The 18,241-nt window shown below is 42.7% G+C and overlaps 1 protein-coding gene across 2 annotated transcripts in view; it reads right to left on the reverse strand.

Moving 5' to 3' along the window:
* LOC109865868 (kalirin) overlaps positions 1-18,241 on the reverse strand; it is a 260,858-nt gene that overhangs the window by 160,698 nt on the left and 81,919 nt on the right. For both annotated transcript variants that reach the window (XM_031794240.1, XM_020454357.2), the window contains exon 2: positions 3,881-3,955. In XM_031794240.1, the coding sequence (XP_031650100.1) occupies positions 3,881-3,955 (75 nt within the window). The remainder of the gene's footprint in view (positions 1-3,880; positions 3,956-18,241) is intronic.

Genomic DNA, 18,241 nt, shown 5'->3' on the forward strand with positions numbered 1-18,241 from the left:
ATAGCCGTTGGCGAAAGAGGAGCCCACACTTGCAGGGGGGCACCCAAGGCACGAAGAGTTATTTCGCCATGCTTTCGTTCTATCCATGTAGATGTGCAAAGGATGCACTGGAGATAAACGGTGGAGACGCTCTCCTTTCGTAGAAGTGAGGGGCGGAGGGTGAAAAGCCATGAACTCTTGTAATTGCTGCTGACCTGAGGCATAAAGGCGGGGTTGGGTAACAACGTTACCTTCGGTAACCCCAGGGCAAACTGTGGGCAGGAATGTTGGACTGACGGTGCGTGCAGCTCACTCACTCGCTTTGCAGATGTAAGGGCAATCAGTAAAGGAGAGATATTTCATCTGCTCGCTTTCCGGCAGAAGTGAAGCCTCAAGAGCAATAGACAGGTCCCAAGATGGGGCTAAAGGCTAGGAAACTGAGCGTACGTAACGCGCTCCCTTCATAAGACACGATAACAGAGGATGTTTCCTTACTGTGTTATTGTTGAAGCCCATATGACAGGCCGACAATGCTTCTAAATAGACCTTAACAGTGGAGAACGACCTTTCCTCTGTCTAAAATGTCCTGTAATATGCATACAATCTGGCCTACAGAGCCTTGGTGAGAAAATATCTGTTTTTGTTCACACCACTTCTCAAAAACACACCACTTGTTTCCATACGGTGAGCGTGTAGAAGGGGCTCTTGCTGGGTTTTCTCAATGATTCCGAGTGACAAGCCTGTTGAATAATAATGAAGACATCAAAACTATGAACTAGCACATTTGGAATGATGTAATAACCAAAAAAGTATTAAACAAATCAAAATATATTTTAGATTCTTCAAAGTAGCCACCCTTTGCCTTGATGACAGCTTTGCACACTCTTGGCATTCTCTCAACCAGCTTCACCTGGAATGCTTTTCCAACAGTCTTGAAGGAGTTCCCACATATGCCGAGCACTTGTTGGCTGCTTTTCCTTCACTCTCAGGTCCAACTCATCCCAAACCATCTCAATTGGTTTGAGGTCGGGTGATTGTGGAGGCCAGAGCATCTGATGCAGCACTCCATCACTCTCCTTCTTGGTCAAATACCCCTTACACAGCCTGGAGGTGTGTTTTGGGTCATTGTCCTTTTGAAAAACAATTGATAGTCCCACTACGCACCAACCAGATGGGATGGCGTATCGCTACAGAATGCTGTGGTAGCCATGCTGGTTAAGTGTGCCTTTAATTCTAAATAAATCACTGACAGTGTCACCAGCAAAGCACCCCTACACCATCACACCTCCTCCATGCTTCACGGTAAGAACCACATATGCAGAGATCATCCGTTCACCTTCTCATCAAACCAAAGGACAGATTTCCAACGGTCTAATGTCCATTGCTCGTGTTTCTTGGGCCAAGCAAGTCTCTTCTTATTATTGGTATCCTTTAGTAGTGGTTAATTTGCAGCAATTCGACCATGAAGGCCTGATTCACGCAGTCTCCTCTGAACAGTTCATGTTGAAATGTGTCTGTTACTTGAACTCTGTGAAGCATTTATTTGGGCTACAATCTGAGGTGCAGTTGACTATAATGAACTTATCCTCTGCAGAAGAGGTAACTCTGGGTCTTCCTTTCCTGTGGCTGTCCTCATGAAAGCTAGTTTCATCATAGCGCTTGATGGTTTTTGCGACTGCACTTGAAGAAACTTTCAAAGTTCTTGAAATTTTCCAGATTGACTGACCTTCATGTCTTAAAGTAACGATGGACTTTCGTTTCTCTTTACTTACTTGAGCTGTTCTTGACATAATATGGACTTGGTATATTAACAAATAGGGCTATCTTCTGTATTTCACCCCTAACTTGTCACAACTGATTGGCTCAAACGCAATAAGAAGGAAATGAATTCCACAAATTAACTTATGACAAGGCACACCTGTTATTTTAAATGCATTTCAAGTGACTACCTCATGAAGCTGGTTGAGAGAATGCCAAGAGTGTGCAAAGCTGTCATCAAGGCAAATGGTGGCTACTTTGAAGAATCTCAAATATAAAACATGTTTTGATTTGTTTATCACTTTTTTGGTTACTACAGGATTCCATATGTGTTATTTCATAGTTTTGATGTCTTCACTATTATTCTACAATGTAGAAAATAGTAAAAATAAAGAAAAACCCTTGAATGTGTTGGTGTGTCCAAACTTTTGACTGGTTCTGTATTTTATTTGACCAGGCAAGTCAGTTAAGAACAAATGATTATTTTCAATGACGGCCTTCGAACAGTGGGTTTACTGCCTTGTTCAGGGGCAGGACGACATATTTTTACCTTGTCGGCTCAGGGATTCGATCTTGAAACCTTACGGTTACTAGTCCAACGCTCTAACCACCAGGCTACCTGCCTCCCCAATATCTGTAGCTCGTCTTTACAGCTCAAAGAATGCCTTGAGTTAACAATGGCCATAGATTATTATTATGATTCTTTCTATTCCACATGGCGTTGAACTTGTTTTTAGAACAGAGTTCTAGTCAGCTCCCGTTCCCAGTCAGCTTTCTTCACCAGTATGAAACAAAAGGCAAAAAAATATGTTTTAGCCACACTGGCTGGCTGCAATGAACTTAGAGGGATTCTGGCCAGCAGCATTATATTAATGAGCATTGAGGTCATGGAAATGTTTATCTCCACTGTCCAAACCTGGGTATAAACACTATTTTAAATCATTTCAAATGTTGCTGTCTTTGATTGAGCTTGCCTACCACAATAGAGCCAATAGAACACCTACAGAATTGCAAACCCCACCCATCTGGCCCTGCAGCCATGCTAAAGCAATCGCTAAAAGTATTTTACAGATTTTGAATAGTATTTGAACCCAGGTCTGCACACTGTACTGTTGAACTCTGTAACGAGAATGTCCTGTACAGTAGAAATGACCAGGGTGACATCATCATCAAAGCTACAGTAAGGTCTAGGGGAGGGGAATGTGATGTGTCCTTGTACTGACATCCAGTATGTCCCAAATGGAACCCGTATTCCCTATATAGTGCACTACTTTGGACCAGAGCCCATAGGGGTCCCCAGCCTTACATCAACAGTACTGGGAACCAAACCTGACAGCCCATGTAGAGGTTGTGACTCAATGTAAGGTATTCTGCTACAACAGGATATCATGGGGTGGCAGGTAGCCTAGTGGTTAGAGCGTTGCGCCAGTAACTGAAAGGTTGCTAGATCCAATCCCAGAGCTGGAAAGGTGTTTCCGCAAGGCAGTTAACCCCCAACAACCCCCCTGCACATCTTTGATTCAGAGTGGTTGGGGTTAAAGGTGGAAAGAAACATTTTGTTTGATTGCATTCAGTTGTGTGCAACTGACCCGCTCCCTTCCGCAGAATGAGTGATCTCTCATTTAAGTCTCTGAACAGCCACTATGATCCGTAAGGAAGTATTAGCGAAGTTATGACCTGTCTGAACTAATGGCCAATCACATGTCCTGATGTGCCCTGTGCTGTTGCTTCATCTTAATTAATTGGATCAAATAGACAAAAGGATTCCTTAGTAACTAAACAGAAGCAAAACAACCGAAACGGGGAGGGACCTACCTGAACTTGTTCAATGAGAAAGAAACTCTCTTTCCCGCACATGAAAGTTGTTGTTGTTGTGCCGATGGTTAAATGCCTACATGCTTGTCATGTGCTACTAAATCATACTTGTCATGTGCTACTAAAATCATACTTGTCATGGGAATTTCCTCAGCATTGGTCTGCCATGAACACTGCCGGCCAGAAAATAAAACATCTTCATGATTTCCCATAGTGGATTCGTCAAACTGAAGCGTCACTGTTGCAACCCAAACAGTACCCAGTAGTGCACTACTTTGGAACAGGGCCGACAGGGCTAGGGAATAGGTCGACGCAGGCACACACTCACCTGACACAAAGGCCACTTTCTCTTTCAGCACAGGCAGGACATCAGACGCCTTAATCCCATCGTTTCTGAAGGACCCTGGAGAGGAGGAAGAGAGTCAGATCAGGACAAGATTCAGCCAATCAGGACAAGATTCAGCTAATCAGCTTTCATCTCTGTAATCTCACTAAGTGATGTACATTCCTGAAATGAAAGGAACACATAACTACAGTCTGATGATGATGATAGATAACACAAAGACAAGAGTGCCCTTCTCCTCAATGTTTTTCCAAGACCCTGAGAACTTTTTCTTCACAAAGTTCTCACAAAGTTCTCTAAGCCAATGACATGTCATTAGAACAGGGATAAATGACGATTAAAAAAAAGAGAACAAACATAATGGTTCAGTACTCTATGCTATATTTTTTTTTAGGCCTAGCTGATTCTTTTTCATCATCTGTAATCACATACCTGTAATATCGTCGTTAAAGTGCTGCATGGTATATGAGCATCGAAAATAGGTTCATTTGCATTCAAGAGAATGTTTCCCGAATCACAGAGCACCACTTAGGACTATTACAAAGCTATTACCGTAGGTTTCTACCGCTCTTTCCCTCTCATTGACTTCAAACTGCATACAGACTTGGTATTCACAACCGTGCCTGGCCACTTTCCTCTCTTGATCGCACAAAAACACAGGGGGAGAGGCGAGGCAAGGACATTGATCACAACGCAACAGCAGCACAACGAGCTGGAGGATGAAGACCATTCTCCACACTACACCACAGCGTGATATGGGAAAACAACTGAACCCCCCCCCCCCCGAATGTTTCTTGACCATGATGCAGGCCCATTTATCAGTTATTGACCTCACAATAAGCCAGATTCGAGTAATTTACATTGTGGTGCTGAGACCCCCCCCCCACAAGGTGTCTGAGTTTATGTCTACCAACGTCTTATTCAAGTGCGTAACGCTAGTCGTTTGGACGTCAACATTCTAATAAATACTTTTGATATACGCTACAGCAAAAACAAAAACGAATTTGGTTGTGTTTATGAATGTCTTAGATGACAGAATACGAAATAACAATTTATTTCAAAGAACACAATAGTATTTTCAATAGTTTATGTTACAGTATGTGCACAAATGAAAAACCACTAAAAAACACCACAAATCAAGTGTTAAAATTCGTTAACCCTTAACCCATTAACCCTTATGTTTGAAATCACTAAAATACTACTTTACGTAATTTTTTCACTATGATCCTTCATCTCCTTTCCTAAGTATGGGTCTCAAACTTCTAAAACAGTTTGTCCTAGAAACAAAGCGTTCTCCACACGAACGGTGCAACCATGCTGATCGCATAGATATAATTATCATTTCCCTAGGATTTTCAGAGGCTGAGCAACACTGATCTGAAGTCAACTTTTAAGTCAATTTGACCTTCACCGTTGACCTTTGCACTAGAGACAGATGGTATTCTGTCAGTAAAGCGCTATCCATAATGAGCAAAAGCATCTAAGTATATTTTCCCTTAGAGGCCAAGGGACAGTGATCTGGTCGGGCTAAAAATGAGCAAAACATTTCATAAACTGTCATAAAATGTCATTTTAGGTGACCAAAAATATTTGGACAAATTCACTATGTGTTTTAAAGTAGTCAAAAGCTTAATATTTGGTCCCATATTCCTAGCAGAAAATGATGTTGGATGCATTTGCTGCTTGTTTTGGTTGTGTTTCAGATTATTTTGGACGCTACCGTGATTACGGATAGGGAATAATGGACTGAGAAAGTTACAGACGAACAAATATCACACCCCCAAAAAATGCTAACCTCCCCCCGTTAATATAATGCTGAGAGGTTAGCATGTCTTGGAGTATGATATTTCTGCGTCTGTAACTTTCTCACTCATCATTATTCACGATTCATTCAGGACTATCCGTAATCATGGTAGCATCCACATTAACGTAGAAGTGTTTAGTAACATATCAACATAAGCTTATTTACAAGAAAAGCTTATTTACAAGCTTATTTACAAGAAAAGTTACTCCAAAATGACACATGATACATGATACACCATTCATTTCTATTGGGCACAAAATCATCTGAAACCAAGGGCCATTCTACTGTCAATGTTTGTCTATGGAGATTGCATGGCTGTGTGCTCGATTTTATACACCTGTCAGCAATGGGTGTGGCTGAAATAGCCGAATCCACTCATTTGAAGGGATGTCCACATACTTTTGTATATCTGGTGTATCATGACTATCAGTCATGACCAGGGTTGGAAATGAACACCTGCCAAATGCGGATATATTTTGTCATTGGGGGATAAGAATGTATATTTCAATAGCCAAGCGAGCGGGGTGGTCACGCAGAGCATTTGGGAACATAAACCAAAAAATAAATCCAAAGCCCACATGTTGGTTGGTCAAATTGAAAGAAAGGCTACTGTAAAGTGTAAATTTGTCCTCGTGTTTCTTGTTACATCGTTTTGTTCACGTGCTACAGTAGGTTGTTTTCAATGTTCATTTGAGTTCGATGAAACTGTCTTGATTTTTTTTCATCACAGACAAGCCAGTGCCCAAGTTACCACGGTAACGCTCCGTCCCTTAAAGGGCAGACAGAAAATTTGTCTGACCTAATGATTGTGCTTGATTGAGCATGGATCACTCCCAGACACTTTTATTCACTAACTTTTAGTCATTGCTCTCCTAGATGTATTTGTTCTCCTAGATGTATTTGTGTGCTTCTACATTTCTACTTAGGAGCACATCATGTAATCATTGTAAAAAATGTCAGCGTAGAGCCATGGCATATTTTGAGTTTAAATAGATTATTACTGTGCTTTGAGTGTTGTGCATGGAATCACAGTAATTCTGTCCAGAAGTTAGATTTTAAAATAGAGCTCAAGGGGCCATTTTTAAGAGTTGACTAAGTGATTTAGAAACTGCAGAATCTGCTCTTTCTGATACAATATTGACATCAAAACTTCTTACATGCTTGTGACTCTGTAGGAGACTTTCTCTGTGTCAATTCCAAGCTGCGCTCTTCATCAGATTCTTCATATACATTTTTTTTATCAATTGATAATATTCTCACCCATCAGACTATTATCAATTTAATCTAGTATTTTGTCTATTTATTATAAATGTGGGGCGGACATGGGGGGGGGGGGGGGGGGGGGAGATAAACAGCTAGAGCTGGAGAAGGTGGCTGGAGAAATGTAACCAATCTGAAATTCATAGACAGGGGTATGGATGCAAGGAACTGACCATCTGTGAGATCAGAATCAACCAAAAATGGATGGAGGCCAGCAAATGATCACGAGGCAAAACAGACAAGAAAAAAGCTCACTGCATTCCAACTCAATATCTGCACAATCTGACCAAAATATTTGGCGGTTTGCCTAGTATAGAGCAGCCAATCAGCCAATCAGAGCATAGCATGTGCAACGTCAATGAGCAAAGAAACCCACCCAGCAATGAGTCACACCAAATCAATAAGTATGTACTCGTTTCTTATCGATTCCGATTGGATAAGGTGACGTGTCCCCCGCATTGTTTGAGCATTGAACAACAACAAAGCACTGTGATCTATTTCTCTCTCTCTCTCCCTGCAGGACTCTCTGTTCGCTCAGCTGGTCGGCCGTCTGGTGTGTTATGAAACCCTCTCCGCTAGAGTCCCGCATGTCCAAAAGTGGCAGGATTCAGAAAACAAAGCGCACATGTCCACCATCGCCTGCTGTGGCTAGGAGACACAGCCTCTTCACAGAACATGATTTACCGACCACGCGTTCCAAAGAACATTCCAGAGTATCCAGAGTAGACCACGCGGAGTGCTATCTCAGCCGTACAGAGATGGGATGAATCCGTTTGCCTCCGCTCCCATGGAGTTGACCTGACGTCTTACTGCCTGTTCCTGACATGGGCTGTCAGATGGCTGAGGTCAACTTGACAAAGGCTGATTCCTCTCAGCTTAGTGTCTTGTCCTCCCCCTGTCTATAGCCCAACCCGGTTGAGTGAAGCAGTCTGGCAGGCAGAGGAGGCAGGCGGCCCTCCAATCCCACAGAGCCTTGTAAATACGTCTCTGTCCTGGGATCCAGAGAGAGAAGGAGAGGAGGGAGGGAGGTCAGAATCTCCCTGTTGTCCTCACCTTCTAACCCAGATAACCATCAAAACACCAGAGGCATTCTTCATCCTGACCTGTGGTGCACCGTGAAGACAGAGGAAGTGCACTCCACAGGTACAACCTGTCCATGACACACTACATCTTCACCAGAATGACTATGGAATGTGTCCCAAATGATACCCCATTGCCTACACGTTTTGCAGTGCACTATGTAGGGAACAGGGTGCCATTGGGACAAATCATGAAAAACATTTCCGCAAATACTTCAAACTGATGTAAAACACATTGTCAAATAAAGCAGTTTAATTATTATTGCTTTCGGCTCTAAAGTCTTAGAAAGGAGTGTGCAGTGACATTACTCGATAACGACGCCCCTAATGGCAAGACGCCACCATCATTACTTCTCGAAAGCGGACCAAAACATGTGGTAACGGTCACCGGAGTGTCACAAACATCAGCCGTCTGCGTTTTAAGTAAATCATTAGGAGAGCTATTGGTTGCCTCGCTAATCCTGGGCCTGAAAGCTGGGGAGCGGAGGGACCAACAGGACATCAGGACAAGTTCTTGACAGAGAGGGGTGGGAGAGAGAGAGTGGTGGGGGGGGGGGGGGGGGGGGGGGGGGTAAGGAGTGAGGGAGAGGGAGGAGGGAAAGTGCCCATCCTCTCCTTATGAGACTCAGTTACTGTCTGTTACCATGTGTCCACTCGAGAGGCCCCCTTTCTCTCCAATCTGTTTCTGATACATTTTGAAGGCATTCTTTATGCTTACGACCTTCACTATGAATTATTGCGATAAAACCTAAAACCTTTCCTCCATAACTACGCATGTTCAGTTTATTGTGGGGAGTAAGTGCCTTCCTCAGAGACAGACAGCAACGATGACTCACTCACTTTAATATATGATGTCAAAGCACCTCCGCAGGGTGGATGAGTTTAGGCACTTTCTCAATTCCCTTTGTGAGTAATTAGGCTACATTTACCTTAAGCACACACCAATATAACTGGAGGAGGAGAGGCAATGAGGGCTTTAAAAAACAGCATACCTCCTTTAATGGTTCATCGGTCACACAGACCAACAGCGCGTCCCAAATGGCACCCTATGCTATGTTAAAGTGCAATACTTTTCACCAGGGTCCATAGGGCTCTGATCAACAGTAGTGGACTATGTAGGGCTGTGGGCCCTGTTCAAAAGAAGTGCACTATGTAGGGAATAGACTACAACTGTACCAAGCTGAGACAGTGGAGGAGCTCAGGCTTGAGATACGAGCTCAGTATTGTGTGTGCATAGATGGCCTATAACACTCAATAAGAAACACAATAACATAGTATTGTTTTCATACAGACAACATTGATCTACAGTTGATGCCATAGAAACACATAATGGGTGTATTCATTAGTGCACACTGTAGCAAAATGTTTTGCAACAAAAACGAGAGTTTCTTATTTGACAAATTCAGGTTGGTCCCTCTCTGTTTCGGCCTGTTTAATTCCATTTGGTGTCTTGTGAATACACCCAGGTCCAGCCTATAAAGGTTACAAATGTCCTCTTCTTTGAGGCTAATATAATTTGGAAAAATGAATCACTTTGAGCCAGTCACTTTGAGCCAATCGTCACTAACATTTGTCTTTTTAATCATTCTCAAATTGGCTTCAATTGAATTTTCCTCAAAGTTTTAATTTTCACACTCTGTCATTGATTATAAAGGCAAAGCACATGATTTTAATCAGAACATTTTTACTGAGGCCAGTACAAAGAAGGCAGAAGGCAAAAATGTGGCAAAAGCAAGAAGAATTCCACTTGGATCCATCTAGGCAAAAGTGTACATGTACACTAACTACTAATCTAACCTAGAGAATCATTCCATATGTCCAGCTATTGAGGGGGCCAGGTGTTATTAAGAGGTACAGTGTTGAAAAATGAAGCCGATTTAAAATCCACCCATGAATTACAATAACAAATCAACAGATTGACATGCACTGGCAACTCCAATAATGGTTGTTCCACACTGTTCACTTTACTACGAAAACTCCACCATCTACACATTATGTTTTAATTGACTACGGCAGTGTACTACTACACCAAACACAGTGTTTGCCTGACAACTGAGACAATGAACAGGGGGGCACACAGACCATGCATGTGTCCCAAATGGCACCCTATCCCCTATGGGCCCTGGTTAAAGGTAGTGCACTATATAGGGAATAGGGTGCCGTTTGGAACGCATCCCTCAGTCAGTATGTCTCTGAGCAGAGCCAGACAGGCTCATTGTCTCCTTGTCCTAGCTGCACTGCTGCTTTGTTTCATCTGCCCTCCTCCAGAAACACCCTCTCATTGGCTGAGACGGTGGTTTCCCATGGCAACGCATCGACAAAGAAAAACAGGTCAAGCCCCGCCTCCTCCCTCTGAGATAAAGCATTGAGTTAGAGACTCAGCCTCCTCACAATCACATACCACTGTGAGGATTTTATATTGTCACTGATAAATGTTATATGGACTTGCCCAAAAAAAGGGAGGGTTTAAGGGGGTCTCGGATCAGACACAGGCCCGGCCCACGACACAACTCAGTCGCTGATGTGAACCCCTGATTGGGTAATGACAGAGCGCTGCCAGACCAAATTGGTTTGCATTCGGTCCTGGAGGCAGCACAGTGTCTAATCCTTTACCCAGAACACACTGGGTTGAAGACAGTAAAAATCTCCTAAATACATCGCCATTGATCCCCGCGAAATCACAATTTTTCTATTGCAGTGTTTTCAAATGCTACATTAGGAGACAGAGCAAGCACCCTGATTTCTCAAATATGCCTGATGCTCGAAGAAAAAAACTTATCGTGTGCAGAGTAAATGTTGAGGGAATGATAGCTAATGTTTCTGAATACTCCATTATGCAGTCTGCAGTATATCACTCAGAGGTAAATATTTCAGACATCGCATGTCATACGGGCTGAGAGACAAGGTTGGCTCAAGAATGAATACCACAAAAAACGGACCAAGTGACCGTATGACCAAACCAGACATTATTGTCCCAAGGGCGGCTTTAGAACAAGGTCCCTACTAAAGCCAAGAATAGTATAGTACAAGATGTTAAGTAAGAAATCATTGTCGTTTGGACATGCTCTGGCTGCAGCATGTGTGCTTTCTCAAAGCAAAATATTCAGGTCTTGAACTTACAAATCAAATGAGGGCCCTACAGTAGGATCAAGGGCAAATCTATTCTTGCTTCTCAAATATTTCACATTATTAAAACAATGATGAATGTTCTTTGTTTTTACCAGAGGGATAATAAAATATGACAAGACAGTCAAATGAAACGTTGAGACATCCTCACCGATACTGATTATTGGAGGACAAAAAAAAGCCGATACGGTGCCGATCGGACGATTTTTACATATATTTTATATATTTTTTATATATATTTATATATATATATATATATATATATATATATATATATATATATATATATATAAATATATATATATAAAAAAAATATTAATATATGTAAAAATATATAATAATAACAATTACAACAATACTGAATTAACACTTTTATTTTAACTTAATATAATACAGAAATAAAGTCAATTTAGTCTCATAAATAATGAAACATGTTCAGTTTGGTTTAAATAATGCAAAAAAAACAGTGTTGGAGAAGAAAGTAAAAGTGCAATATGTGCCATGTAAAAAAGCTTACCTTTAAGTTCCATGCTCATGTAACAGTATAGCTTCCGTCCCTCTCCTCGCCCCAACCTGGGACCTTCTGCACACATCAACAACTGACACCCACGAAGCATCGTTACCCATCACTCCACCAAAGCCCTTGCAGAGCAAAGGGAACCACTACTTCAAGGCCTCAGTGCGAGTGACGTCACTGATTGAGACGCTATTAGTGCGCACCATCGCTAACTAGCCATTTCCCGTCGGTTACACTCAGTACATGAGAACATATGAAAGCTGGTGGTTTGTTTTGACATGAGCCTTCAATATTCCCAGTTAAGAAGTTTTAGGTTGTAGTTATTATAGGAATTATAGGACTAATTCTCTCTATACCATTTGTATTTCATGTACCTTTGGCTATTGGATGCTCTTTCAAATATCAAATCAAATCATAGATAATATTATATATTATATAATAAACACACAGAAATCCGAGCCTATGGTCAAATCCGGAAACTATCATTTTGAAAACAAAACGTTTATTCTTTCAGTGAAATACGGAACCGTTCCATATTTTATCGAACGGCTGGCAACCCTAAGTCTAAATATTGCTGTTACATTGCACAACCTTCAATGCTATGTCATAATTATGTCGAATTCTGGCAAATTAATTACGGTCTTTGTTAGGAAGAAATGGTCCTCACACAGTTCGCAACGAGCCAGGCGGCCCAAAACTGCTGCATATACCCTGACTCTGCTTTCCCCGAACGCAAGAGAAGTGACACAATTTCCCTAGTTAATATTGCCTGCTAACATGAATTTATTTTAACTAAACATGCAGGTTTAAAAATATATACTTGTGTATTGATTTTAAGAAAGGCTTTGATGTTTATGGTTCGGTACATTGGTGCAACGATGGTGTTTTTTTTTTCACGAAAGCGCTTTTGTTAAATCATCACCCGTTTGGCGAAGTAGGCTGTGATTCAATGATAAATTAAGTTAACCTAGTAATATCATCAACCATGTATAGTTAACAAGTGATTATGTTAAGATTGATTGTTTTTTATAAGTTTAATGCTAGCTAGCAACTAGACTCCTTGCTGCACTGCCACGCAGTCTCCTCATGGACTGCAATGTAATCGGCCATAATCGGCGTCCAAAAATGCCGATTACCGATTGTTATTAATCGGTTGACCTCTAGTTTCCATACCAGGCGGTAATGCAACCGGTCAGGATGCTCTCCGGGGTGCAGCTGTGGAACTTTTTGAGGACCTGGGGACCCATGGTACATCCTGCCACCTCGACAGCTCTGTTGCTATTACTGTAAAACAGTATACCTGTGTCTCAAATGGCACCCCATTCACTATATAGTGCACTACTTTTTCAAAATGTTCCACTACTAAGGACACATGTGAGCTGGAACACATACACCCAGCAGAAAGTCTCTAAGGATTTGATCATGCTATTTATGCTGTATCTGTAGCCAGCCAGCCAGCCTGGAACGGAAGCCAATGTCACAGCTGCCAATCCTTCACTGACTGTCTCACCCCAGCCTGCCAGACCTTCTCACCCCCGCCACCCAGAAGAATACCCAGCTAGGCCGCTAACCCCTAACCACCAGCCTCAGAGCCCCAGGAGGCAAAACACTGACACACTGTCAAGCCAATCCAGACCGAGGAAAAACTGAGAAAAAAACACTGGTCAACGCCACTAACTATCACTTAACTACCACATCCTAATGTGCTTTTAACAGCCAGACTAACGCACATGCTGACAAGATCAATGCCTTTGAGGTTTTGCTGGTTTCTGCAAGTACTGCAAGTACTAAATACCAGCCAACATTTACCATTAAGTCCTAATCAAGATAAAACCTGGCATTAGAGAGAGAGAAATATTGTATGCACTGCTTGGTTGGGTGTCTTTGCAGACTATTGATTGCTTGCTCCTCAGTGGTACAAATGTTGTCTATTAGAAAATGTTCTCTGGGAGAATGAATATGCAGTGTATTATCCTCACGCTGCCATTAATGAATTGTGACAAACCCCCTTTGCCTTACAAAACAACGAAACAATGCCAGTGAAATGGCTACAATCCCTTTTATCAAGCAGCGTTTATTTTCCTGGAAAGAGCAAGGACTCAAGAAAGAGGCAATAGGCTGAGCGATGGCGAGGGATAAGCATCTGGTATGAAAACACGTTCTGGCTCAGACGAGAAATACATGCAAATGACGGGTCATAACAAATTAAAGGCATGATTACATCTCATAGAACTCAGGCGAAAGAAAAGTCCCTGGGGCAGAGAGAGAGAGAGGGATAGAGAGAGAGGGATAGAGAGAGAGAGAGAGGGATAGAGAGAGAGGGATAGAGAGAGAGAGAGAGAGAGAGAGAGAGAGAGAGAGAGAGAGAGAGCTGTGTTGGTCCTGGCTGCCCTTTCCCCAGCTCTCTCTCCCTCCTTCCCTCCAAATCACATAAACTGCTCTCCCCCTTCTCGCTGTCTTTCTCTCTGCCTCTCTCCACGGTGACAGATGGTCGCCATGCCAGACCTTGACACACATCTCTGAGGAAGTCAACGATCCATCAACAGGTCTTCGCCCCTCATTTATGCAGAGAAGAGGAGGGGAAATTGACAGGAGAGAAATAAACAGAGAGGAGAGGAGGAGTGCAGCAGGGGATGGAGCTGGATGGGAGAGAGGACAGGAAAAATAGGAAAGGGGGATGAGGAAATGATCAATGTCCCACCAGGAGGCCCAGTATTACCCTAGGCTACTGAATCTCAGCAACAGTGTCGGATCAACACAAGGGAGAACAGGAGAGGAGAGAGGGCCAGCCTCACTAGTGTTGCAAACCTCCTCAAAGAGCTCCAACACAACAAAAACATGGCGGGGGGCCATAGACTGAGGGCTTTCCTGCCTGTCCTGTGGTTCCTGAAGATATGGAGACATGCTAAAACCCTATGGGTCTCCTCTGCTGGGTCATCTTCATTATGGCACACTGTAGCAAAATGTTTTGCAACGAAAGATGAAAAATAGTGTTTCTAAGTTCAGGTATTACCCTCCCCTGTTTCAATCAGTTTTTTTTCTTTGTTTGGTGCCTAATAAAGTCAACCCTGCCCTGAACCAGCACAATCAATGGTGGATGCTAGACACGTGTGCACTGAGGCTGGAGTAGGCTCCCCGATATGGATTACTACTTGAATGGCACCCTATTTCCTATGTAGTGCACTACTTTTGACCAGGGCCTGTCGGGAATAGGGTGCACTACGTAGGTAATAGGGTACCATTTGGAACGTAGAGGAGCACATTGTCTCCCACAGTAAGGAACAAGTGAAAATCTCAGTGTGGGTGCTTATCAACGATCGATTATGCAAAAATGGGAATCGAAATGCAACCTGGTCTTTGGGAAATCGGGCTGGTAATTCATGAAGACAAACTAGCAGTCAATGACAGAGGTGCTGAGGAGTATCAGGAGATCACGTTCATCTCGGGAGCACATGATCAGAAGGAATAGTCCCCCTTCACCTGCAGCTTGAAAAGTTCCCCTTAGTTCTCCTTTGTTCCCCTTAAGGAGACATTATTTCCTAAAAGTCTTAATGATGGAATGCCTATGTATGTTATGTTGTAAATGTGAACATGAATTATGCCACTATTTCAGATTACTCTGGCGTTTTTCTTGCGCTGTACCCAATGACTTATGAAAACGGTCTGGGTAGGTCGATGTCCTCATTGTGGTTTTACAGACGTGTTCAATACGTTTTATGTACACACTTTATTTGAATATTTCTGAAATGCATATTGTTATATTTGGTAGCACTTATTTGTTTCCCATCGACTCCAACCCCATTCGATGTGTGGAACGGATGTGGGTGGAGCCAGGTCTACATAAGGGTGAATTTTTTTTTTTAAATCACAAAAGCCCTGACGAAGGCCGTGAGGTCGAAACATAAAGCTTATTAAAGAGCAGTGAAACCATCAAGAGCAGTGAAGCCATCAAGAGCAGTGAAACCATCAAGAGCAGTGAAGCCATCAAGAGCAGTGAAGCCATCAAGAGCAGTGAAGCCATCAAGAGCAGTGAAGCCATCAAGAGCAGTGTGCGGGTTTCTTCTCCCCCCCCCCCCTCTTAATAAGACGTAAAATAGTCAACGTCTGATAAACAGAGTACCCTATGGGGCCCTGTTCAACTGCAGTGCATAATAAAGGGAATGGAGGGTGACATTTTGGACGCAGAGAGTGTTACGCTTCCCTGCCTGAGCTCTATTGTCCTGAGAACGCTGCTGCTCCGCGGAGAATCAAGCACCTGAGTTTTAACAATCGCTGTTCGGCATGGCTAGCTATTTATATCCCACAGCGCATCAATTTGTAAGAACCGACGCTGGGGAAGAGAAGCAGGTATGGAGAGTCCACATTTCATTTTGCATAGACATGGAACAGGACAAGAAGAGCGGCAGAACCAGGTAACAAAAACGACATACGACAGTTAATGCTGAAGCAAGGGGAACAAACTCAGGAACAGACAGATATAGGGGAGGTCATGAAAGCAGGTCGATAGAGTCCAGGTGAGTCCAATGAAATCGCTGATGCACGTGGCGAGGGAAACAGGTGTGCGTAATGATATGCGTCAGGAGTGCGTCGCGTCGGGGCAGCCTGGCGACCTCGAGCTCCAGGGAGGGAGAGCGGGAGCAGGCGTGACACTATTGCCCTTTTGTAGAAAGAAAGATGTGTACAGGCATCATAGAAGTCAATTAGGCAAAAGCACACAAAGGAACTGTAACGAACATCGATTACACGGAGCAAAAAATACAAACGCAACATATAAAGTGTTGGTCCCATGTTTCATGAGCTGAAATAAAAGATCCCAGAAATTTTCCGTAAATTTCTCTCAAATTTTGTGCACAAATTTGTTTACATCCCTGTTAGTGAGCATTTCTCCTTTGCCAAGATAATCCATCCACCTGACAGGTGTGGCACGTCAAGAAGCTGACTAAACATCATTACACAGGCTGTGCTGGGGACAATAAAAGGACACTCTAAAATGTGCAGTTTTGTCACACAACTCAATGCCACTGATGTCTCATGTTTTGAGGGAGCATGAAATTGGCATGCTGACTGCAGCTGTTGCCGTTGAATGAATGTTATGTTCATTCAAATGTTATTGAGGTGGAGTAACCAGATCACGGTCGAACCAGGGGCTGAAGCTGTTTTTTAATCCCAATTTTCTTTATAGGGGCATTGTTTGTTGACAATACCACTGAAAATATAAAAAAAGAAGGTCCAAGCGTCTTCGCCAGAGGGGATCAAGCTGATTTTATACCAATTTCCAGAGAGGCCAGGTCATGAAGGAAGGCTTGCTAATAAATTTATTTTAGCAAGCGTGTATGACAAATCAGGACAGGTTGTTTAACTGAGCAGCGATGACAAACACAGGCTGTAAAACTGATGCATATCTGTATACCCATTCATGTGAAATCCATAGAATTTATTTCAATTGACTGATTTCCTTATATGAGCTGTAACTCAGTAAAATCTTTGAAATTGTTGCATGTTGTTGCATGCAAACTAAGAATCAGTTCTCTGAGAAATAGTTGGAATTGCTAGAATGTCCTATACTGTTAACCATCTACCAAAACACTTTATTCACACATTTCCTGTGTTCCAAATGGCAACCTTGTCCCTATATAGTGCACTACTTTTTACCAAAGACCTATGGGCTCAGGTCAAAAGTTGTGCACTAAATAGGGACTAGGTTGCCATTGAGGACGAGTACTTTGTTGTGGTGAGTCAGGAGGATACCTTGTCGGTAGCCATCATTTCAAAAGCCTTTCCTTCAACTATCCGTCAAAGGGAATGGGGAAAACTTCATTTTGAGAAGAGGACAACAGAATATACTTCACCTGAGTAAGCAGCTCCCAGAAATCTCTGAACATTGAGTCAGCTCCAGATAAAAGCGATGCCTAAAACAAGTCCCTTGCGCTCTTTAATCTAGGAAGCTAGACAATGGAGGCTGTCACCCATCTCTAATGAAACAACAGAAAGACTATAAAAGCCCATGTCAGACAAACAGACAGAGGGAACTGAAATGACGCTCTTGCCTCTGACAGACTCTAAACAAGTCACCGGTGGACCAAACACAGCAGACAAACGACACACACACACACAGTACAAAGACACACACACACACACAGTACAAAGACACACACACAGTACAAAGACACACACACACACAGTACAAAGACACACACACACATAGATAGGCACACATACACACACAGGAGACAAAGGCAGGAAATTAAAGTCCTTAATCTGCTAAACTCATCTCCATAAATATCAGTCTTGGTTGCTTCTCCAGTGCTGAAACTGCTTGCCCAGCATGCCACTTTGATGTGTCCAAAAAACAGATGTTCAGTTGTGAGTCGTCTCATTACTATCCTACCCTACCACAACCACAGTCAAACTCACCAATAGGCAATTACCAATAGCCTATCACTGACGGACTCCATCTTTCTCCATCAGAATCGCTCACACACACACACACACACACACACACACACACACACACACACACACACACACACACACACACACACACACACACACACACATAC

This window comes from Oncorhynchus kisutch, linkage group LG2 (genome assembly GCF_002021735.2).
Source record: "Oncorhynchus kisutch isolate 150728-3 linkage group LG2, Okis_V2, whole genome shotgun sequence".
NCBI lineage: Eukaryota > Metazoa > Chordata > Actinopteri > Salmoniformes > Salmonidae > Oncorhynchus > Oncorhynchus kisutch.